The following is a 25,842-nucleotide window of genomic DNA, read 5'->3' as shown; positions in this document are numbered from 1 at the left end:
CATTAGGAAACACTCCCTCTGACGACAAAAACTTAATTAGCAGACAGAGACGTTCTCGTTGAACAGAAATGTAAAACCAGTTTGCGTTTGTCGCAGATCTTCTACCGCACTTCAGTCTGCCTGAATGCCATCTTAAAGTCCCCACCCGATAAATGAGAGCTCTTTTCCTTGCTCTCTTTTGCTGCAGACAAGTGTATGTGAATAACTGACTGCTGTCACGGAATATTAAGTGCTGATTTACTGTATTATGGATTCAGAGATGATGCCTCCTGCTGTCCCGCCACCTGTTCCGTCAGCCGACAGCAGCGTCGCCACGCACGCATCCACGGATCGTTTAGCAGGGCGCAGCACTTGAAAACACAAACACATCCCCATTAACCAGTCAAAGACCACCGTGAGCGGCTCGAAAGCACATAACCGGCTGATCCCACATCACAAGCCGCTCACGCTCAAACCGGATGAAAAGACTGTCATCCTGAAGCTCTGGCCATCATCCTCTCTTGACTCCTCCATGTTTGACAGTGATGAATTACATCTCCTGGTTGTTTTTATATCTCCTTTGTGAGAAATGAAGCTATCAGTTGTAGAAGAAGAAGAGGAATAACAGCGTTGGGTGTCATCTGAGACTCCAGTGCAGAAAACCTGCAGCTCTCTTCCTGCCGGTACCTGCACCGACCTTAAAAAAGAACAATCCATCTTGATCAGAGCAGGAGCCACACTGCACTGGATACCAGATACTAGTTTATACATGGAAGTGGCAGCTTCCATCATCACTTCATGAGCAAACGAGCCAGAAAGGGATCGGTGAAAAAATATAAAAATGTATGTAAAAAAAAGTCATTCATTCTGACACGCCAAAATATACGTCTGTCGTCTGTCACTTGTTTATTTCTTGCAGGTTCAGTGTCCCATACTTCTTTCCCCCTTTTCCTGCTGTCGTTTGTCTTACACCGTGTTTCATTATGCTCTTTCCTTCCTGACTTGTCTTCCTGCGCTCCAGGGTTGTTGACTCATGCAGCGCGAGTTGATGCCCCTATTCTTTCTGGACATGCATTTCTTGGTATCATTTCAAAGCTGACATGTGCAAAGTTTGCAGAGTGCACTGCTCAGTTCAAGCAGAAGCTCTGCAGCCTGTCCAAAGACATTTGAGTCAAATCCCAGCCTCTTCACCAGTACAGTCTCCAAACATTTGTAGGTTGCTGTTTCCCTGTAGTCTTTGTTGTGCAGACAAACTATAAATGTATAAAATATTGCTTAATAGGTTGTTAATATTTCTCATAAAGATCAGATCATCAGCACAACATGAGACTTCAAAACGCCACTGAACTTATGTCTTCGCTTTTCTCACTGTCTCCACAGATTTAAGCAGTCATGTACGACGCGACAAGGGTGCCGTCACCTAAGGATGGTTTAAATGCAGTGGCCCAACCTGCGGTCCCTGGAACTGAGCCTGGAACGGCCGCAGGTTCAGTAGGGCCAGTGGCCACGACGGTGCTGCAGGCCAAAGCCGAGGAGGGCCAGGCAGGAACAGATGAGGACGATGCGCTTAAACTGGAGCCAGTCCTGGTGAAGAAGCCACACAGAGAGATTTTGGACCACGAGAGGAAGAGGAGGGTGGAGCTGAAATGTATGGAGCTCCAAGAAATGATGGAGGAGCAGGGGTGAGTAGATGCATCCTGAACGACCTTTAGAAGTTGCCAACGCTGTTAGCAGTGAAGTTTCTGTCAGTTTTATGCAGAACTGGTGCTGCAGGAGGTCTGCAAAACAAACCAAAAGAAAAAGGTGAAACAACTGTAGTGACATAATTTTCTCATTTGAATAACACCCTCTAATTTATCTGTTAAAAATTGTCATCCAAAGACAGTACTGTGGGATTTAGTTGATATTGCCAACCAGCAACCTTCAGGTTCTTAGTCATTTCTTGTAACTAAATAGTTTTTATGATCCTAGCTGCAATGCAAATTTACATAATTGTTTTGCGCTGGATTTATGAACATCAGGCAATGATCTATAAATGCATGGCAATGCTCATAAACCATGTTGCAAATGGTGTTCATGAATTAAGTTGAAAACAAGAGACTGCTGCTTTATGCAATGTATAATGGAGCATTTTTAACTATGACTCTATTTTATTTAAGTATGTAAATAACTAAGGAAGCCATTATAGGTCAAATGTACCAGAAGATAATTCCTGTTATGTTTATCAATGATCAAATAACCTGCTCTTTTAAACAATTAAAAAAAAAACTCTACATTACAAGCTACAGATATTTTTTTATTCATAAGAAACTTTTGAAATTTATTTTCACAATTAGAAGTTTGACAAATGACACTTTGAGTGTCATGTTAGTTTGTAATGAACAAAAATTAGTCCTAAATCCAAGTAAGCCAAGGTAAAATTAATAAATTTATGCTCAGAGTTCAGAGTTCTGCTCTTATTTATCATATTTTTGAGAGAGAGATAGAGAAAAAGAAAGAGAGAATCCGAGAGTGTGAGAGATAAAAAAAAAAAAACAGCATCATTCAGTAGGCTCTAAAAACCGTTTCGCTCATGCACGACTGAGTCTGTCACTCTCCAGAGATGCACTTGCCACGGGAGAAATGCACCAAGCAGGAATATTGTTGTAGAAATTCTCCAGTTCTGCAAATCTCCTCATTTAAGTCTTTTAGCTGATGATGTGAGCTGAAATCTTCAGGATCTCTCTGGTATCTTGATGCTCTCCGTCCTCCAGCATAAAGGTTCTGAGTCACAAATGTTTTTGAAAGGAGCTCCAAGGAGGATTTTGTGCATTTGTGATTTTTTCTGCAGACGTTTTCTTTTGATCAATACAGGGAAACTGACTGGAAAAGCTGATTTTGAATCAGTGCAAATAATTTGCTTTTATCTGCTAGTGATCAGTTATTCATGACATGGAATTATGATCGATTTGTTCCCGTTATGTCAGTTACGAAGAAGGACAGAATCCATTTTGAGATTTATTTATTAAAAAACAGTAGGGAGATTTTTTTTTTTTTTTTTTTTTGGATTTAGATTAGGTCAATATTCTTGGCAAAGAACTTGGGGCTGCACCGCTACGCAGTTGTCCTGGATTTAATCAAGACAATGGGTCCCCTGGGTGTGTGCCCAGTTTGCCCCTGTTTAGTTCAGGCTAACCACCTGCTAAACTACCAACATGAGCTTAGCTGGCCTTAATATCTGTTTATAATCTAAGTCTTAGCATTATGTTTTATTTCTGTTTCCCCACACGACTTAGAGGATTACAGTCTAAAAGATTTCAGACGGCTTAGTTAAAGCAAAACAGCAGGGAGAATGTTATGAAGGGTAGATCGATAAAGGTCACGTATGCAGGAACTCAACTGGACACTTATTTTCTTATGAAGAATAAACGGTTTCTTCTGCCGCTCTGTTCGCGTTGCATATTGTTCCCTGCAGTGTCGGTGTGTTTTGCAGGGAGGTTTGGATTCTAAGTGACATTTGTGTTTTCAGAGAATTAGTTGTTTTCTCTTCCCTCCGCATCTCTGTTGTTACAAAGAGTGCGAGGCGGTGAAAGCCGTAGCAGAGAACCTGACACTGACAGGTCTATTTCTTTGCAGCTGGTGAATTTGCGAGGAGCAGCAAAAAATATTAAATCCAGAACCTGTTACCTGCCAAAACTCATTTTCATCTTCACAGAGGAAGGAAAGTTTTTTTTTTTTTTTTAAAGCAAATTACTGCAGTAGAGTGAAGTAAACACAAGGGACAGTGTGTTTGTAAGGAAATGGTGCATAGCATCTTTTTTTTTTTATCATGTGTTTATTTATAAGTGCCTGCTATAAAAATGTTATAAAAAGATTTTTTTTTCCTATTTAATCTTTTTACACATGGCTGGCAATGAAACTACTATTTCTTGTGGGAGTCTGCCTGAAACTTAGGCGTAACGGTTATTTTACTGGCATTGGAAATCTGTTGAGGTGCTTCTGCTCTTGAGAATTACATTATCATCCATATTGTCAAACGTTAATCGGCGATGTTGCCATTGGAGACAGTCGGTGAGGGGCGATGGCCGACCGGCATCCAACTCAAACTAAGAAAGAACCATGAAAATGTTTGAGACTGCAGTCAGCCGTAATCCACCATTTCAGCACTTGTCCCTGAATCCAACTTCACACTCACACACACACACACACACACACACACACACACACACACACACACACACACACACACACACACACACACACACACACACACACACCGTGCCGCTTAAATAACCACAGCTTGGAGTTGAACTACATGCTGAAAAGCCCATAATTAATGTGGAGCCCTGTGATCCTGTCTTAGTAGAAAAGGGTTGCTTTCCCACAGATGCCTTCGGACATTTTCCTTCCATCACATTTGTCAAGTATAGAATACTTCCTAATCCTACTATATATTAAGAGAGAATTAATTAATAATTGAATAAATGTCAAGCTAATTAGTTATTTTTACTGGGTACGCACAGATACGGGAAGCGACAGAAGGATGGTGGTGGATTCAATTTAGTTTTTTGTCCATTGATTTCAATTGTCCTTGAGCATGAATGCTCTCGTCAGGCAAAGGGGCCTCATTAAGGCTGCCTGAGAAGGGGGGGGGATGCCTGAGAGGGAGACTTGAGCTTCCCCCATCTGTCAAGGTCCACTCCTTTCCGGCTCCTGGGTTCAGAGCGATGTAAAAGAGCCATGCTGTCTGGTGAAACATTGCAGTGGCAGACAGCAGCTTGGCTAATGATGACAGAATACAAGCTGACCAGACACCCTGGCTGACCAGCTCCACAGCCTCACACAGAAAGGACTCCAACTACTTAGCAGAGTGTTCGAGCTCTGGACGGACTCGGCTCGTCTTGTCAGGCTGAAGTGAAAAGGGGGACGCTCATTTGCCAGCTTGGCTGGGCAAGGATACCCCTGCCTCTCCAGTTTTTAATGTGCCTCTTTAAATAAAAGTGTGTGTGCACAGGATTAAGGGATAGAGAGAAGGATGAAACATGGGGATAGAGAGGGAGAACAGTGCCAGGCGTTAGGCATAATGAAAATGGAGGCTGTGTTTTGTTTTCAGTTGTTGAGGGGTTGAGACAGAGGACTCGGCCTAATTTCTTTTGATGGAGGTCCTGGTGAAGATCTGGGTTTGAAGACAAGTTGGATGCCTGCCACATTCTTTAAGACACACTCCTCCTCCCTCGCGGACCCCCAATCTGCTTCTGTCTTGTGAGACGACCAGGATAAATGGTCCTGTCATGAGTGATGGCCTCACCATGGGAGCCAATTAAACTGGCTCTGCGATTAAGGGAGTCTGTTCATTTAGCTATCTAAAGCCTGGCAGCATCCCTCATTCATTTGTGCACTGAGTGCTTCACGGCTGCTGGCAATCCTGCCATTAATACATATTAAATATGACTGAAGGTTGCATACATCAGGCCATTTATAAAAGATGTGTGGTTGGAGGAGCATGATGCGATCTGTGCAAGGAGGAACACAACGCAGGGACATGCTGTCGCGTTCGTCCCCAGGACACGGCAACAGGCTCACTACGAGGCGGTAAACAAAGCGTGGGTTTTTGTGTTGAAGACATGGCCCACTAACTCAGCAGTTCCCCCTCATGTGCAGGGCCAGATTATTTAAAGGGTGTTTTAATCTGCTGATTGAGACTTAATGAATGTTCATGGTTTGAACTCCTGCAGTGTGCCAACCGTTTCCCCAGCTCTTTGATGAGCTCTCTGCTGTGCTCCAACTAAACATTGTCCCACTGAATTCAAGTGTTCTCTAATAACTCCGACCAGCTTCTTTGTCCCCACTAAAAATACAGCCACCAACACCATGTGCCACTGTGGGTTAAGGACACCTACATCTTATCAGGTTTGTCATCATGCATTTGCATTTTTGACTGATGGATTGAACAGAGTTATGGACTATTGGTGTATTCCCTAAACAAGACACCTCATAGCTTTATTACTTTGCATAGGACATTATGATACACTAGAGAGATAGTCTATCCATACAGGCAGATATATAACAGCATAGGTGAATATTGCTTTAGAGACATGTGAGAAGGTACTTTTGAATTGCAAGAATTGACAAGTGAGAAGCCCAGATCTTATTAAGAAGGCTGCTTTCAGAGTCTTTGATGCCAGAGCAAATAGCTGTCTCTGCCCTAATGGAGGCTTTCTTCCACACTAAAGCCTGCGTCAAAAACTGAAGAGCTAGTTTTCTCAAAGACTGAAGGTTTTACTGGAGTTCTTCTCAAGAAAGAAGGAACCATTTTGTCCCCACTAAGTGCCCTGGACAGTGAAAAAAAAAGGGCAATGCTAGACAAAACGGCTGTCAGTTCTTTTGTTAAAGGAGGTCTTAGGAAAGATGAACAGGGAATCTGTAGACAGTGGAGCCCAAGCTATTGATCAGCTTGCACTGTTGGCAAGGTGAAGATGGCAGCTTTCTAAAGGGAGAGAAAGATTAGCTCCTTCTTTGCTACCTTCTCTGTCAGGTCTGCCCAGGGTCTGTTATCTTACTAGAAAATCTATGAGTGTGGAGAGCATCAATTGAAAATCCTCTCCACTCCAGAGTTAAACCGTTTTACTGTAGCGCTCGGCAGTCGTTTTAATTCCGTCCATGAAATAGAAATACGGGGGTGGTCGGATTTGGCTGCCCGTGTTCCCAGAGCTCCTCAGCCTCGCTAACTACAGCTGATGCTTTCAGAATCTCACAGGTGCACAGCTACGTCTGGGGACAGCTTGCAGAGAATAGCTTATCAGACTTCAATCGCAGACAGGCACTGGCAGTTTGGATGAGCACAAGCGTGCCCCACACTCCTCGAATCGATGCTTATTATCATAAGAACGGTCTGGAGGCCTCAACTATTCATTTTTCTGGATTGGGAGTTAATGGGGGAAATCTGTGGGCGCTCTAAGATGTCTAATTACACTAATCAAGTTCTTTAATCGCGGTAATTCTTCATGGCTACAGAGGCACAGAAGACCTCTCTCAGATCAATGTCCTTCCAAATTCCTGGAGACACGAATCGTTTATTTGGCCTCTGTAAAATTACTAAATTCCTTTGAGGTACTTGCACATTTTTAAAAATACACAGGTGACACGAGCAGTTAGATATTTTACAGATTCACAGTATATGATTTTGTTGGGAACGATCGCTCATTTTCAGAGTAGAACAGATGGCACATTTGGGGGGAAGCGGATACCTTTATTGCTAAAAGAAGTGCTAATTAAACATGCACTGGAGAGATGTGTTGATTCAGGGAGCATATCCTAATAGCATCTGACAAACATCCATATGTGGCCATTCACTCAAGTTAATTTAGAGCTCAATGTGTATTTCTGCCTTAACTTCAATTGAAATACTCCCAAGATACTTGGCTCAGGATCCTGCCGGCCAATACAGGGGAATGTAGATGTTTGAAAACCGTGTATAGACAGACATATAATCTATTTTTCTCCATTTAAACGATATGATATGGGTCGAACATTTTAGGTATCGTTCCACAAGCTTCTCATATTAGTTCAGACAGAAACGGTGAATCTGAATCAGTTTTGCAGGCCGACTTGATCACATACTCCATCAATTCTCTATGGTATTAGATCAGGCCTTTAGGATGGACACCCACTCCAAAACATTGACTTCGTTGACTTTGAGCCACTTTGTGATGAATGTTAACGTTCGCTCTTGCTCCCAAGCATTTTGCATCGAGGCATGTTTGTCTCTAAGCCACTAAAACCGTTTCCTTTCTGAACAGTATGATGGCATGATAGTCATGTTCATATCCAAGGTTGAACCAGGATATCAACATGGCATTTTGTTGTGAAACACCATTCAGAAATCAGTCAAATAAACGTAACTAGCTATTACCCAATTCTGCCCCTCCTGAGTTAGAACAGGAGTCTAATTAAATGTCCGACAGTCAGAGAGAAATTTGTATTTCTCTTTTTATACAATGGATATATTTAAATGCTTTCAGCTGTTGGGTCCTCCGTTTAAATCCGGTAGGTTTTGCTAGCGTAAATGCATCAACTTTCTGTTTGTTGCACACAACCCACGTTTGCTGAACGCCATTGTTTAGAAGCACTTGAGCAGGAGAGAGGAGGATAAGAGGAAACGGATTCTGTTGACTGCATGTCAACAAACTCCACAAACTCTTATCTTCGCTGCTGATGGGCTGTTGCCAACGGTGCTCGTCGCAAATGCTTAGTCTGTCGACGTAACGGCAGAAATCTCACACGCATGTTAAGTGTTTGGCCAGAACCAATGAGTTGAATATTCAGCATTGTGTATCCTTCTTCGATCCACAGAGAAACATCTGACGGAGCAGGGCGACTGCTGCAGAGCTTCAGCTAATGTATGGTGATGGCTGCTGCACTGTGAACAGAAAGCCATGAATATAAAGTGTTGGTCTGGGTCCTCTTGTTGTGCTGAGCCGACAGCTGCTGAGCTGAGAGATTGTTACACAGCTGGACTGGAAGGAGCCGTCACAGCGTCCCGCTTCCCCTCGGCTGAAATATCTCTCGGCTATTTCTGATGCCCCCAATATATCTGTAAAATCCTTTCCGATGTATTATACTTATCGCACTTTAGCACATCTTTCCTGTGCAAAAATGTTAACTAGTTAAAATCCCAGTCTCCAATGAGTTTTGTTAGGATTATGTAGTATTATGAAATGTATGTAAAACCCAATGTCTGGTTAAGAACTGACAGTGGCCGTGACTCAGTGACAGGGAGGTTGATGAGTCGATGTGAAGATGGATGGAGGCTGAAAGGTGTCACAGATTTGACATTTGAGGGATTCTTCATGTGTTAAAATGGCCGAGTCAAAATGCAGCCCTGTAAAAACACGGTGCTTGGCTTTGGTCCAGTGTCTAGTGCTACTGGAAATAAGGCAAAGCTAACTGATAAGTAACTTTTCACCAAGAAGTAGGATCCTATTTTAAGTCAGTGATTACTTAATCTTGATGAAAACATACTAGGTAAGCTTGGAGATTATTTCATTTATAACATTGGAAAACTGTCATGTTATAAGTAAAATAATCTGCCAGTAGAACTAGTACTTTCTAGAATAAAAAAATAAGGAATTATTTTCTTAAAACAAACTCCTGTATCTTGTTGAAAGGTTTCTTGTAAGTTAGTTAGTTTACTTGCACTAGAAACTAGACCACAAATACTCTGTAGGATTTTGTGTTTTTGCAGTGAGACCGAAAGCCATTTACAATCTGTGGCAAGACTTGAAAATCGAGCTATTAAGAAAAGGAAATATTAAAGAGACAAGAGTTCAGTCTCTTGATGTGCAAAGCTAGTGGAGGCGTGCTCCAAAACCTTGTGGGTGTAATTACAACAAAAGTAAAAAAAAGTCAAGGATGGAGGTGAACTGAATAAAAGAGATGTCACACTTTTTAAAAAATAATTTGGCATAAAAAAAATAAATCTATCCACTTCCTTCTACTTCTCAATCAAATGCTACTTTATGTTGGTCTATTTCCAAAATTAATGTTACAAGAGAGTTTTTAAGTGACACAATAAGAAGAAGTCCTGGGGGTATGAATACTTTTGACATTTACATCTGGACATCATGCAGATTATCTTTAAAATTTTAAATTGGGAGGGGGAAAAAAAAGGTTTCCTTGGATCTCTGCTTGATGGCAGCGGCGTGTCCTGGCCTGAACGAACTGTTCAGAGGCGAACTGCCATCCAACGCAACAGGCATCTAAAGGAACCAGAATCCTGTCTGCTTCAACCAGAGAACAGGACAAACACAAATCCAATACCTGCGCAAGGCAATGATGTGCAACTCTTTCAGCACGACTTCAAAGTTCAGCTCACACAGCTTACAGCTGAATCATTCATGAGCCTACTTCAAACTTCACAGCTCCCAGGATGACCGAGTTGATTTATACTTTTCCTATTACATGGACCCCTAAAAAAAGATGTATAATCTTGGTGCATAATGTCATGTGTGCTGAAGACATAGGATCAATGTGCTTCTTTCAAGCTTTTCTAAAAACAAAAAATAGCTTGAAGAATCGGTTCTCAGTGATTGTACATGGCTGTTGAAAATTTTAGAAATGTCAATAGCCATATTGAAATTGGCTATAGCCAATTTTATCTCATATGCCCAAATTAAACTTTCATTTGCCCAAAGGTTTGAGTGTACTTTTGGGCAAATAAGTGTTTAACACACACTGATGATGCTTGATTATCTAGAACTTTTTAGGGAGAAGAATAAATGCAACACATTAAGCTGATTTATGGTCCTGTTGACGATTTAATCTTATAAGCTCTGAGCAGGCTGCTGTGATAAAACACACATAGTCTTAGAAAATAAAAATGTAGCCTAAGGTTGCATAGATGGATTGTATTTAGCAACAACTATTTTTTTTTCTTATTCCTTTTACTCAATGGAACTGCAATATAAATAAGCATTTTTGAATTCCATGGCACCCACAACTCACCTTACATTTTTGAGACGATAGATAAAAATCTTCTTGCGTTCGTCTGCAGTGGTTTTCATTATTCTGTGTGAATTGTGGAGAAGTCCTCTCAGAATGAAACATGACACGCTGTGCAGGCCAGGGACAGAAGCGGACAGCAGTGACTCATCAACATTATTTACCAGAACTCAGTTTTTGGTCCATCGAAACAGAAATCTGTGTGGCAGCAGGAGATGTGACGGCTACCAGGGAAGCATCTGGCAAATACGTTGGACAATATTTCCTGACGCTTGAGCTGCTGTCGTTTACTTTTAGTAAAAGTCGTTTTTTATGAGCTCATCATTGAAAACTGTAGCTAACAGATAAATATGTTTTTTTTTTCCAACTTCTGTTTTTCATGCCTTTAGGTACACTGAGGTGGAGATCCAGCAGAAAGTGAGCACATTCAGACAAATGCTGATGGACAAGGAGGGTGTTATCACCAGAGAGGGCCCTCACACACAACCCGTGTAAGTTACATTACATCTGGCTCATTCTGAAAATGTGTCTTTTTATTTCTTTTCCTTTATCAGTTGCACATTTTCCTTGTGAAAACATTACAAAAGAATAAGCACAGAAAAATCTGCAAATTTAGACGTGTTATTTAATCAGAGGGAACGTCAGCGTGTCAAAATCTTAGTTCAGTTTCTTTTACCCCTCTTTATAGTTAGACATTTTTTACACTGATTGTGGATATGAATGTCATATTTGGCCTTTTAATGATACATTTGAGTCATTTTTATTCAGTGTGAAAGAATTGTATGGCATGAATCTTTATTTGACCTGAACTGATTATCTTATTCTAGTAGAAAATATCAGTTGAATAATTTCACTGAACTCCAATCCAGAGCCTCACAGCATTCTGGGGGATGTAGGCAGAGGAAAGGCTTTAGCTGCTCAGCGTCTCATGATGAGCTAAATATGGATGGTGGCATCAACTCACTCGCTCTTTGGTTACCTAGCAACAGCAAGTTGAGAAAAATGCGCAGCAGCAGTTTCAGGTTTCTCCACTGTGCCTCATAAATGCTTAAAAAAAACAATGCTGTGGAGTGAATACTCTTGATAAAACAGGAAAGATCCCACCGACAGTTTCACAGTACTTCAGATAATCAAAACAATCAACCTGTCTAATAATCAATATCAACTGATTTAAACCTCTTGTATCGCTAGTAAGTTAATGAGCCAGCAGGCACTTTTTTATATCGATTAGCAAGCTTCTGGTAGAAGTCCCTGATTGGATATTTGAACACATCTTATTAAAAATGGTAAAGTTAATTTAATTTTCATGTTTTAGACCTCAAGCTTTGCGCAGAAGGCTGAGAGGGAGCTGGTCTCATCTGGAGAAAAGGATTTTAGATGAAGACAGTCATAGTGTGTGCGTCGTATGGACTTACCGAAGGAAATGCATGTCTGAATCATGAGCAATGGGAACAGCAGGGGCGTAGGCATGGTGGCCTTCTGAGCCAGTCCATCACACATTCAGAGGCGGCGGAGTGGAGTCGACCTGACCTACTGTTTGTGACCTTATGACTGCTAATGAAGTTCATGCCTCCTGTCTCTCAGACACGGCTAATGATTCCTCCCTCCTTTGCACCTCATCTGGTGTCTGACATTTACCTAGAAGATGTTGAGATGTGGAGCACTGCTGATGGAGCGGCTCATGCTGCATGCAAAGTTACACAACGGTGAATATATTGACATTTATGGCCCAGCCAAAGCAAAAGTCAAAGACTGACAAAAGTATGTGGCATTCTGCCAATTAGATGAGTTGATGATGAGTTGTCGGTGGCCACATCCAGAAATGGCTCATCTGCAAACAAGCTTAGAACCCATAAGAAAATGTTCTTAAGAAAATGCTTGGCTCACTTTCTCACTCTCATGAGATGAGCCAATACAAAATCAGCTTAAAGACTCTGCAAATCACTAATAGGGTTCCAAAGAATTTATCAGCACAGAATATTCAAGTCCAGGAGTGTTCAGATAATTTTATGCCAATCTCTAAGATGACCCTAAAGCCAAAAAGGCATTGTTATGTTTCCCTAAAGAAAGTAAATGTTTCATAAATCTCAAAACTGTGTTTAAAGAGTTTGTTCGCTGTCAAAGAAATTTAAGTTTAAACTTCAAAAAGCAGATTTTGAAGTAGAGACAATAGTATTTTTTAAAAAAATCTGCTTTTTATCAGTCAATCTTGTCTTATTAGTTGAGAACCACTTCATTTTTTGCTTCAAAATAAATGCTTCAAGTGACAGATGTAACATGTCACCGCCATCACTAAAACCAACCTCACCAGAGGAAGCAACATGCTGACAGATTTCACATAAACAAAAGACATTGCAGCGTTTTAATGTTCCAAGATCTCGTGCCACAAGGTTTCTTTGCACAGCCAGCACCAGTTTGTTTCACCATGACCCTTAGAAATTCCCAGATGGCCGATAATTTAGTTCATACAGAAAAATAATAACACCCTACATTGAAATATTTGTATGCAAACTTCACAAATAACAAATCCTGACAACCTTACCACTGAATATACTCTTGCTTTGAGTCTACTTCTGCTCAGTAGTAGCAGTCATGTTGAGCCCATAACTTTTTTCAGTGACTTGTCCAACTGGGAGGAGGCAAGGGCCCTGCAGAGTAGTTTGCTACTGTTACACAGCAGCTCATAAAAAGCTTGCAGTAGGGATAGATGTTCATACTTACTACTGTCTGCATTGATTTTTCTGAAGACTGGACGGGAAGCGAGAGAACGAATGTCGTTGAGTAACTCCGAGTTACGCATGAAATCTGTGTAGGATTAATGTAGAAGTTGACCCAGCACTGGCTTTGCAGAAAGCCCAACTGTCGGATGAAGTACTAGAGAGAGACCAGACTTATTGGAGAACAGAAACATGGCACAATAGATCTGACTCGACAGTTCAGCTGTTTTGCATAGTCCCTGCTAGCTAACCTAGCGCAGTATTTCAGATGTAGTGAAACACATGAGCTTCAAACCACGGGAACAAGATGTAGCACCGCTCAAATGTTGAGGAACAATGAATCCAACTTCCACTGCAAAATAACACACTATAATTCTGGGCAGCAACGAGAACAGGACTGATCCCTCAGCGGCCGAGCGGCTGTCTGAGCGCGGACATGAATGAGCTGCGCCACTTTGTGCTGCAGCCCGGAGCAGGGCCCCGGTCACAGTCCATCACTGCCAGGTCCCGGGGACAAAGGCTGAAGTGGGAAACCTCTCGCCTCTCCACCGCAGCACTGAGCGTGGAGGACACTCGTTCATCTGCCTAACAGGGCGGCTGTCTGGCTAGACAGATGTCTCTCGCATATTGGAGCCTGGCACCAATTAGGAGATTAAGAACAGGGTGGGGAATTAGTTGAGTCATCACTAATGACTGAACACAGGGGGCACTAGATAGTTTAAAATGTTGTTAATTGCTTTTTTTGGCAGTGTGTTTCAGTGCTGCCTCCCTGGCTTAAAGCGGGAAGCCACACAGGCGGCTTATTTCAGTTTGTAGAAGGACACAATGACATATTGTGGATATTAATCCATCTTGCTGCAAATAGTGCCTTTTAGAGCTCATTCTTGCCTGGACAGAGAGACAGACCATATATAGTCCATACTTTATCTGACATGTCCTTGAACAGGTACTTTAAGCTTTTTAAAATAGGTTCTGTTGAAACATTTGGTAACACTTTATTTTGACGGGGTGTGCATAATACTGACATGACACTGTCACCAGCATGACATAACATCTGTCATGAACATTTGGTAAATAATGACACTTTTCATACAAAGCTGCTCTAAAAGTTGCATTGAAAGTCCAATAAAAGTGACAACTTTGAATTTCAGTGTCATTATTTACAAAATCACGCAAGTTGGGACTTTTAACGCAACTTTTAAAGCAAATTTACATTAAAAGTGTCAATATTTACTGAATGACACTTCATGACAGTCATAAACATTGATAAAGACTCCTTCGTGTTCATGTCATGTTCATGACAGTATGTCAGTCTTATGCGTCAAGTAAAGACTGACGCATAAGACTGTGTTTACAGTCTTATGCGTAAAGACATAAGACTTCCTAACTTTTGAAAAGTTAGGATATTAACTTTTCAAAAGTTAATATCCTACATGCAGTGAAAAAAAAATACTCTCTTACCATCCTAATTTACTGAAAATGCTTGCATTTCAATTTCTAAGGGTTGGAAAGTGTTTGATTTCTGGCAGGTGCTTGATATTTTGTCGTAAAGTGCACCCAATGTTTGGTTGAAGCATACATTTGGAGAACATTATTTACAGTTGAAACCAGATATTCTGATACACCTAGTTAAAACATTAATTTATTTATTTTTATCGGTGCCTGAAGTTAACTCACACTGAACATTTCTCGTTTTAGGTCCGTTAGAATTCCCAACATTATTTCCATTTGGTAAAAGCCAGAAAATTTAGTACAAATATTTTTAGAGATTCTTTTTTTGTTTGTTTGTTTTAACTAACTTTGTATATCATGTTTAAGCATTTAGTCTGAGCAGGAAAATCCTTTACCTCACATGATTTGCTTGGATTGTGTTGATGAATATTTACTGAAGTAATGAATACTTATTAATCTATGCAACTGAAATTAAGTGTTGCTTATATTTTATATGTTAAACAAAGTTGCTGAAAACGAGATTTTTTAAACTTTTTTTTATTCAGTTAGTGTTTTGTCCTCATGTCAAAACATAAAATTTGTCATATTTTAGCTTCCCTTGTCCCAAGACTAGATGATTTTATTTACATTCTATGACATAAAGCAGTAAATTGAGTTTCTCTTTCTTAATTGACTTGTTTTGTTTTTATCTCAAAAGCGTATCTTGAAAAGTGCTTGGATTTTACCGTGGGAAAAGTGTACGAATCCTGAATTTAGTATAAATCCAGATTAGCTGGTCATGGAGGATGGTGTTAAGGACGGGTCCAGTAGAGCCCAAAGTCGGTTACCACTTTTTAAAAGAAAACAAAGGAGAGCTGCTCCATTAACAAATCTCTCGTGTAAAATCTTTTCCGCAAACAAACCGTGTAAAGCATTTCTAATCAGAGTAATGATCTGGTAAAAAATAAAATAAAATTAAAGAGACGTGCAACTCAAAAACAATACGGCAGTTTCAATGAACATTGGTCTATTGATTTTTACTGTTCCTTTACCTTTCTACTCTGTAGTTAAGGGAAGGAAGAACTCGACATGCTCTGGTCTCTGCATACGTTTCACTCAGGACGATCATTGTTGACGCACTTCCCCCTGCATATCCGCTCCGCTGGAAACAGACACCCGCCTGTCAATATAACATGCTCAGTGATTCAATCTCGAGTTGCGAATCAGCAAATTACTTGGCAGCAACCGAAGGCATTAAGGTGGAGTTCAAATCGGGCATCAGAATGAGAAAGAAGCAACCGACTGTGAACGTGAAGGTGCCAGACAGGCTGATCTGAGTGTTTCAGAAACTGCTGATCTGCTGGGAGTTTCACCTACAGCCTGCTCTCAGGACTGCAGAGGATGCTTGGAAAAGAGAAAATATCCAGTGAGAAGCAGTTCTGTGAATAAAAATGTCTCGCGGCTGTCAGAGGTCGGAGGAGAATTGGCAGACTTGTTTGAGATGATCGAATGGGAAAAGTAGCTCAGATGTCCACAGTGGGAAACACTGAGTCTATTTCCGCTGTGATATTCAGATGGTGAGGTCAAAATTTAGAAATATGGAGTCACTGACTCTTCCTGCCTGGTATAGATGGCTCAGATGGAGGATTGGTGATATTTATTGAACACTTTGGACCCCTTAGTGCCAGCTGAGGATTGTTTAAACTCCAAGTCTTACCTGATTTTTGTTTCTGTCCATGTCAATCCTTTTACAACTGCAGTTTCGCCATTTCCTGACCGTTATGTCTCAGTGCGATGCTCCATGCTTTAAACCTCAGTTAATCTCAAATGTTTTTTTTCTAACATGACATTAAATTCTCTATGCCATAATTTTTTTGAAAAAAGAAAACAACTTTGTCTGTGTTCTCCCAGTTCTCTCACTGCTAACTAACCACTCGATCAGAAACAGCCAATCAGAGCCTGGAGGAGGGTTTTAGTGTTGTCAATCAAGCTTGTTCACACACCGCTCAGACTGCCCCTTTTCTCTCTGCCATGCTACAGCTTGCTCACCCCAACAGAGATTGTCATGAATACTCTCGCTAGTTAGCATGTGATGAACAGTGTTCCTGAAATGATAAGTAATTTCTCCACCATTAGTGTTTTTTTACCAGCGCATACATAAGCTTGATTGTCAGCACTGAGACCTTTCCTCTGGCTCTGATTGGATGTTTCGGGCTGGGAGTGGGACATTTCTTCAGATGACAATAATAGCTCAGGGAGGATGTAGAGAAGGATGATTTTTTTCACAGAATCTCCTATTAAAGTGTCACAACACAGTGACGCTTTTAACAAGTATGTCAAAACATGTTTGTTTTTTCATAAAACTTACATACCCCAGCTTTAAATCGACATTCATTTAAACTCAATCACATAAATTGTGAAACATCCATATTTCCTACAGCTGGTTGCGTCTCTCTGCCGTCTGACTCACTCTGGAGGTTTCGTTCTCATTTCCCATTAGTGAGATTTGAGCCGGACTGTCGTGGTAAAATAAGTGGTTTTTTTAGCTGATTCACAGCATCCCTGCTGGGCCCATCCGTGCTCAGCCAATTAAGGTCTCTGCTGCCTCGTGTCTTCCTAACAAACCGCTCTGCTTTCCCCCTCTAGATATCTAACATCACATATTATCTAGATTTCTTCTTTGCTTTCCATTCAGATCTGATGTAGAGGTTTGTCTTTTAGAGCTCACATGTGCGTTTGAGGTTGTCACTTAGGAGTTGCTATCCTTTGCTTTATTAAATTGTTGCAGTGTGTCGCTTCAGCTTCTTCTCTTCATTACTCCACTCTTGTTTTATTCTCTGGGGTGGCACGGCGATTCATCAAGGTGATGGTTGTGTCCTCATCCCTCTGATCTAGACAACCTGCACACATCCAGCCACTGAACACATATCCATAACACAAAAAAGTCAATTATGATTTTTTTTTTTATTACAATGGGACAAGACAGTGTCAAAGAGATGGGTGAGTGTTTTCTCCTTTTTCTTTTTTACGACTGCATTGACACGGTAAGGTCAGGTTGGGTCAATTACACCGGGGCACTAAAGGGAAAACGGGGCTATTGAGGCAGGAAGGATTAGGACGGAGTTTGCAGCCAAACGTCAGAAAATACAATGTAGTTTGTCAGAAGAGTTGGAACATTTTAATTCCACAAGCTGAGCCATAAATTGGAAAGCGCTGTTCTCAGGTGTGAGGTCCGGGGAAATTAGAATCGTCCTAACAAAACTTCATCCACAGTGAAAGAAATCAAATTTAAATTAATACGTTAGGTAACACGTTATCTGACGGGTTGTGAATAAGACGGTCATGACGCCGTCATAAACGTGACGCAACACCTGCATGAAGACTCAGGAGTGAGTCTTCATGCATATTTATGACTGTTGTCATAAAGTGTCGTTCGATAAATCATGACACTTTTAATACAAAGTTGGCATTATTCAAAATGTCTTTATTATGACAACGTGTCATGATCTGACATAAGTTTGTTATAAAAGAATTACTGATTAAACTTTAGCTTTAATAACATAAAGCTTCATAACTTTTAAAGCTTAATCAGTAATACTTTTATAACAAATTCATGTCAGATCATGATTCCAGTGCAGTCTTTGTTCTCCATCACACATAAAGACAATGAAATAAGGGTATGAATGGGAACAAACTTAAAATAAACTATTGAATAAATTAGGATAAAGTTCAATTTGCATGATTGTGGTATTAGTAAATAGCTGGAAATGTCTTTCCATGTGTTTTTATCCTAAGTGTTAAAAGTCTGAGGCAGCAACCATACACACTATGAGGCTGCTGGTATCACCTGACCCCTAGTTAACTTCTCTAGACTTTAAATAGCGTAAGCAGTGAGCAATTCGTTATGATAAATATCGTGTACTCCGCCTGCTAATATTGCGTTGGTTTCTGGGAGGATTGTCACAGTTTGCATGTTGCTGCACTTTCCTTCATCGTTCAGTCTGCTCTCCGCTGACAAACATGTGAGTCATGAGTAAAATTAGCTTGCCGTGAAAAGTCAGCGTCAGTTTGAAGGAGTGAGACGGTTTTTGGAAAGCTCACTTTGTTTGGTGATCCTTGACTGCTGTTCTTCCAGGGTGAACCACTTCCATTATCAGCCCGACGAGTACGAAGACGACCCAGACGCAGTCGGCTACGAAGACGGAGACTATGAGCAGGCCTACCACAGTGATGACAGGTGGGCTGAAGGGGGGATAGGAATTAAAATGGTCCTGCAAAAGATTTCTGAGAATTTCTTTGGAGAAAATAAAATGGAAAACCCAGCAGAAACATCCATGCAGAGTAACCCTGCAAATGTTGCTGCTATCAGCCTGCACTCAGAAAATAACTAGTTCATTTTCTTATAAGCAATTTGCTTTCATTGCAGAGATGTAATGCATTGTTATTGCAATTTGGCTGAATGGACTGAGGAAATGGGAAAAATTTACATTCGTTATGTCATTGCCTAGGCGCCAAAACAACACCAAATAACTATAATCTAATACTGAAAACTGTTATAATAACAATCACTAGTAAATGCTTTTGCACCGCCTGACTCTGTCTCCTTTCGTTTTTTTCTCCCGTTCTCCGGCCAATTCAGAATGAAAAGGAAATCAACCAGCTCTCCATCCCCCCGGCCAAAGAAAAGGAAGAAGAAGAAGTCTGGCCGTCGAAGGAGTCGGTGAGCAGAAACAGCCCTTCCTAAATATGCTTCCTCTTCCTTTTTCTTTTCCAGGCTTGCTGATAGGATAATTACTCATGGTGCAATTACTCTCTATGGTTTTGTGGAATAAAATTCTAATCGTTTCTCTGTGAATATTGCAAATGAGTCATTCGATACCATAACCGTGGAGGTAGGGAGCGATGGGAGGAGTATGCGCATATCTCCCCTTTTTTTTATTTTTTGACAATGTCAGCCAAAAAGAAAAGAGAGGAAAGAAGAATTCATCAGCAGCCCAAGACTCCGGTGTCATACCTGCCTCCCTCACCTTCTCTTCATCAACAGGTTTGGCAGCTCCTCGCCCACTCGCAGAGAGAAGAAGAAGAAGAGTGGGAAGAAGCACAAGCGAGACAGGTGAGTGTGTACAAGGTGTCATCAGTCATAACTCAAACAAACAAGAAAGCCTGAATTCACAAAGCAGCACAGCTGCATGTCTTTTTTCCCTGAAGCTTGTGTTTGAGTTGCTGGTGTTGGTCAGAACCGGATACTTCAGGGACTCCTTCCTCCGGGTTATGCCTCTTCTCCCCACTTGGGAAGAATAAGTTTCTATTTTTTAATATATTGTTTTGGGGTTCCCAATGGCTTTTGATAAGTGAATGTCATTTTGTAAAACAATCCCAGGTTTTTTTTTCTCTCATTTGTTATGATTGTCGGAGCCAAGCTCTGACAAATTAGAGACTCATCCGGGATACACACCGAGGCGTCGCACATTCAGAGTTATGCCCGTCTCTGGCAACAAATTTGTTACGGTTTGGCTCACGGAACATAACGCATGAAAGGAAACCGTCATCGAAAGTACTTAGAAATAAAATTTATTCGACAGAAAACAACAGATGCTTACGCGGAAGAAGAGGAAGGAAAATGTTGCCTGAAGACGACGAGCAATCACTCCATGTACAATTGACACCAATTACATTCAAAAAACAGGAACACACACAAAGGGATTTCAGAGAACAGACTCCAGGCTGCACCACAGTTTTACCCCTACAACGACGTGAGCTGCAGAAATGTAGTTTCAGAAACCTAAATTATTCTCACAGAGACGCATCTAAATAATTCTCTCTTCTTTTTACTTTGCTCTTCCATCTTTCATGTATTTTGGATCAGTGTGCAGCTGTTATCAATTATTACTGAGGAAGGCGAGAGAGAGGAAGGGAGTAAGACAGAGAAACTAAATAGACAAAAAAAAAGCACTAAGGAAAAAAAGGTTTGGTTTAAAACACAGGCAGCTGTTTCCATGTTAGAATAATCAGTAATACAAAAAAGAGGAGAGAGGGAGAGGGAACATAAAAGACCAAATGAAATATTAAAACCACAATGATTTCTGATCTACATTTTAGTAATAATTTGATCAGCCACTGCTGAATTTGGGTCCTTCTTATATACTATGAGATGTATGTAAAATTACAGAATGTGCATCTTCACCTTAACTCCCAAAATGTCCATTAATCCCCCCAATTTTGGAAATATTTCCAAATCCAACACGTTCCATAACAGACAATGATTGAAACCTTTGCTGTAGTTTATACAGCCTTCCTGTTACCTGCTGAAAGTGCTGCTCTCTCACAGAGTGAACCGGAGACAGCTTGTAAAACAGGGTGTCCACTCATCCTTAAAATCTTCAAACGTCTTGAACTCATGGCTTCAAAAACTGTTCAATTCATTACAAAATGCAAGTTAGCCTTAAATGTCTTGAATTTTTTCCTGAGAGAACTATTTTATTCCGTTTAAGTTGTTTTTTGTTGGGGGTTTTTTTCTCACAGGACTTCAGGCAAACATTTGAGCTTCGCCCAGATGTGCGCTAGCTACTAATAAACCCTAGCTGCATAGTTTGCTCTTTTGTTTCCATCATGGTTGATGAACTCGACAAGTGAAACCAAACACACGAGAATGACAACAACGTGGATGGCACAGACACACCCCAGAAATTTCACAATTTTGCTTGGCTAAATTGTAATACAGCAAAATCCCCCAACTGTGGCGTTAAAAAGCTCTTGAAGAGTCTTAAATTTGACTTGCTGAAAGACGGTAGCTTGAAGTAGGGAGACAAATGTGGAAAAATGGGATCAAAGGTAGGAGGCTGGGAGGAAGAAGAATAGGGGAGGCGTTCGTGAAGACATTAAGAGACGGAGACCGAGGGAAAGAAGGAACTGAAGAAGAGCCAGAGCTCATCAAGAGCAACTTGTGCAATGCCTTGGGACATGGAAACAGCAATAAGCAATTGTAGAGAGGCCTCCTCCACCCAGCTTCATTCCCCGCCTGACTCAGGGGGGGCAGTGGGGCTAAATGTGTTGCTCTAATAACCCAGCCTGCACGGGGGTGTGCACAACACAAGAAAAATGAGCCTTTCTATAAATTGCCGAGCTGCTCCGCTGCGCTTTCCCACCTCTCATCCATCCATACGCCCCTTCCCCCAATGCCCCCCGTCCCCGCCGTTGTCCTCATTCTCTCTCCTCTCTTTCGTCCTCGCTCCAAGGATGCTCTGCATTGCAGGTGATGTTGATGTATGAATAATGTATCGAACAAATGGAGCCAGAGCAACATGCCTTGTCTCGCCCTCCCACTCCCACCATCAGGCTTCCTGTTTTGAGGCTATCAGATATACCTGAGGAGAGGACCTCAGAGTCCTGACCTGCTGTTTTCTTACCTCTATGAGCAACAGCTTCACTCTCACACTGTTCAGTGTTTCAGCAGAGAGTCTGAGGAAGAAACTGATTTCTTTCAACGAGGAAAAGCCGGTCCGGTCCTCAGAGTTTCATACCAGCCACATATGTTACTATGACAGCTTTATTACTGCCCTTTCAGCGAGTCAACACTCTTTATGCCGCATGCTGGAGGTGAGCCGAGCGATACTAAACGGGACCCGCCCGACTAATCACCATGGTAACTGCAATGAAGGTGGTACTGATGCGAGGGTGGCGTGTCAGTCTTAATGCTGAGGACAGAAGGACGGTGAGCCTTGGCTTTGTTTGAACAGTTCACACCCGACTGTGACTGAAATGTGAAGAAATGAGCCGCAGCAGCTGTGGTGTGAAAAGAACATCTGAGACTAAACGCACCAAACACCTGGATGGGTTTCTGTCCCAGTTTGCAAGGAAAATACTCCGTAATAAAAGAATTTCCTTCCTAAATAAACATTCAACACAGGAGTTTAGACATTCAGACGTCCAAGTGGATATATATTTGCTTTCATATGCATTAAGCTTTTCAGTGTTTGTTCAAATTAAAATCTTTTTCTCACTGTCTATAACAGTCTAATAGCTAAGCATGTCTACAATCAGAAATTGTCTGTCTACAAAAGAAAACGATGACCATCATGAGATTGTCTTATGAAAACTGAGTGTCTCCAGTCAGAGGCTTCTTCAAAGCCGCTGTTTTACAGGCTGCTACAGAAGATCCTTCCTGCCCACAACCGTCACCACCTGCTGAACTTCAAGTCATAAGAATTTGAAATGTATTACATTAGAAGTGGCTGGATATAAATGCACGCCAAACTTTTTTGATTTTTTTTTTTGGTTTGCAAAACATTTAGAAATTAAAAACGCTCTTTCGAGTCGCTACAGTTTGATAACCATCTTTCAACGTCTAACTTTAACTTTTATCCTGGAACCGACTCCAAAAGACGGGATAGTAATCCCCTGGACCACCTGGAACCTGTGTCACATTTTGCCATTATTGGAATCTAACATAATCATTTTGTTTTCACAGGTCAGCATCTGACTCCAGGAAAAAGAGAAGATACAGGTACAGTAAAAACACAAAACACCTGGCCAACTCGTCAGTCTGCTGCATTAGCATTCATCAGTGCAGTCTTCTTCTGATGGCATTGCTCTCGTTAATTACCATTTGTTTACATGGTAATGAAAGGGAAGTGATATATTGTTTTTAATCTACACGGCATCATTTCCTTCTGTCTGGCTTTTGTTTCAGGTCAGGGAGCCAGAAGAACAAGCACAAAGATAAGAACAAACAAAAAAAGAGGTGAGCCACACAGGGACTTTACTCACTGAGCACCTTGTTTTCTCCTGCTTGTCATAACGTCGCACACAAATGAACACTGAAGCAGAGTGACTGATGACTAATTTAATCATCTATTAATCGTCAACTGGAGAATTCAGACTCAAAAAAAGACAACTTTCTGAAAAAAGCGACATTTTTAGCAAGATTCAGCCAAAAATATGTTTACATATATTTACACATTTTGTATTTAAGATGAAAACACTTTTGTCTGTAAATGTGTTCCACCCAGAATTAGTACTGGCATAGTTTTACCATTACCTGATTCAAATTCACAAGGAATGCTATAGCATTGTGTTGTAGGTGATATATATATATTTTTTACTTATTTAAAAAGGAATTTAATTGTTTATTTGCATTATTCAATGGATTTCTAATATTGTATTAAAAGTGGTTAAATAACAAATCTGCAGAATTTTCCAATTTTTTAAAATCTTATTAATAATAATAATGAATTACCAAAATAACTGTTTTGCAGAGAACATGGGCGTAGATTTCATGTGTGGAGACGTAAACAGCTGTAATTGCAGGGACATGCATGAATTTATAGCAGCACTTTCCACTCATAATTAAAGATTCAAACTTAAATATAAAGTATATATTCATTTCTTTATATTGGACATGTTTAGCTCTGCCTGAAGCATTTTCAGAAGCTCTGAGTTGGATGACTGAGTGTGCGTTGTTGTGTGTGTCTCCATGATGCATACATGTTCCGTCGCATGCGTGCGTGTGTGTGTGTGTGTGGTGTGTTTGTCCATCTGCTGTCATCCATCAGGTCCCCAGGTGAGAGCCCCAGCAGGGGCTCGCAGCGTCAGGGCAGCTGCTGCAGCTCTCGAAGCGTCTCCCTGTCCTCCACCCGGAGCACCTCCAGATCCCCGTCCAGGTAGACGACTCTTTGACACACACACACGCGCACACGCTCCGTTCGCTCGCTCTCTCAAATTGGTCTCTCAAATTGGTCTGACTGGGCGGTTGTCCTGGTGCCTCTCTCTCTTTCTCGTTTACTCTCAGCCCTCGGGGGAAAGATTGGGAGGCACATTGGGCTCCTCAACGCGTCTTTTAATAACGCGCTATGAATGGTCGCAATATCTGGCTCCGCATTCCTGCTTGATGAAAAACCATTCATCGTCAGTCACGTTGTTGCTCAGCCCATGTTGGACGGAGTAGTTCACTCTCTTCTTTGACCGTTTTCCAATTAAAAATGTCTTCATTTTCTCAGGTTCTGATAGTTACTTGCTTTGATTTCCTTCACAAAAGTTCATCCAAATATGTTCTGCTCTTAGTGACACAGTAGGTTAGGTTTTGCCTCTGCTTTTTTCTGTTTATACTGAAGTTTATTGGAGTTATCCTTTATCTGACAAAAAAAAGAGTCTGGTTTAAGGTTAAGGTTTTTTTTTTAGCTTTACCGCTTGACAATGAGTGGGTTTTCTCCGTCTATTATTTGTTTTCAGAGTTTCTTGTTCCCTGGTTTTAAAATGTCAGCTCAAAAGCTCCAACCTTTTAAATGTGCAGCACAATAAGTGCATTAAAAGCTTGCGTTGCAGCTGATGTCCACCAGCAGGCTTTTATAGTTAAGATCTTTATAGTGTCTGTGTGCGGACAATAGTTATGCCCGCTTCTTTATAAATACTGCTGTAATTTAACACTGATAAGCTGCATAATTATGATTACAAGAAGTTCTGGAGCTGAACGCCACATAAATATGATTCAGGTAAAATAATTCCACTGTGATGTTCCAGAAACATTAGAAAAATTGTTCTAACGATCCTCTTCTGAGGGCATTTTCACCATCCTTCATTTCCAATAACGACCCCTCTCACCGCCTCCAAGTCCAGCTTTAAGCTGAAATAGATCACTTCTTTGATTTTGACAAAAAGCCTTTTAAAATCCGCCCGATAATTGATCTTACACTGTGGCAAAATCCATGCACCTCTGGCAAGAACACTTGAAACTCTGGATGCTCGGTGCTGCTCGTTTGAAACATGGGCCGTCATTACATCCTGTTATTTTCACGTGAATTGATGCAAACTGGGCTGCACCATAACCCACTCTGTCATGACTAGCTGCATTTACTCAGTTACATTTACTGGAGCAACATTTTGGAAAAATGTACAAAGTTAATTAGAGTTCTGTTCAATGCACTGTTGGGATTAGCGCATGTTAGATCTTTGTGCCTCTCTTGAACAAGTTGTGTTCCCTTCTGCGTGTTCTGTTTCAGAAAGTGTGTATTTTTGCACCACCCATTCATTTTTGTTAACACTCCCAAAGTTTGGGAGTGTTAAGTTTGTGCTTCACTATGCAGCCTTGTGAAATAAGTATTTTAAAAATTTGGCTCTCAGGGCGCGTTCACACCATCCAGCTCTAGTTTGTTCGTCTGGAGTCCAGTTTGTTTGGGAGGTGTTGATGCACAATTAAACTCTGATGTGGACCCAAAAAAGCAAATTGTGGTCTGCCTAAAAA

General features: G+C 41.0%; 1 protein-coding gene across 3 annotated transcripts in view; it reads left to right on the top strand.

Moving 5' to 3' along the window:
- Nucleotides 1-25,842, top strand: part of srrm3 (serine/arginine repetitive matrix 3) — a 75,311-nt gene that overhangs the window by 34,657 nt on the left and 14,812 nt on the right. For all 3 annotated transcript variants that reach the window (XM_055043409.1, XM_055043408.1, XM_055043410.1), the window contains exons 2-9: nt 1,360-1,661; nt 10,848-10,949; nt 18,742-18,843; nt 19,246-19,326; nt 19,651-19,719; nt 23,074-23,109; nt 23,296-23,346; nt 24,158-24,265. In XM_055043409.1, the coding sequence (XP_054899384.1) occupies nt 1,372-1,661; nt 10,848-10,949; nt 18,742-18,843; nt 19,246-19,326; nt 19,651-19,719; nt 23,074-23,109; nt 23,296-23,346; nt 24,158-24,265 (839 nt within the window). In that variant the 5' untranslated portion in view covers nt 1,360-1,371. The remainder of the gene's footprint in view (nt 1-1,359; nt 1,662-10,847; nt 10,950-18,741; nt 18,844-19,245; nt 19,327-19,650; nt 19,720-23,073; nt 23,110-23,295; nt 23,347-24,157; nt 24,266-25,842) is intronic.

This window comes from Poeciliopsis prolifica, unplaced genomic scaffold (genome assembly GCF_027474105.1).
Source record: "Poeciliopsis prolifica strain line A6 unplaced genomic scaffold, Auburn_PproV2 SCAFFOLD019, whole genome shotgun sequence".
Taxonomy (NCBI): domain Eukaryota; kingdom Metazoa; phylum Chordata; class Actinopteri; order Cyprinodontiformes; family Poeciliidae; genus Poeciliopsis; species Poeciliopsis prolifica.
Note: the sequence above shows the minus strand (reverse complement) of the source record. Positions and strands in the feature narration are given on the sequence as shown.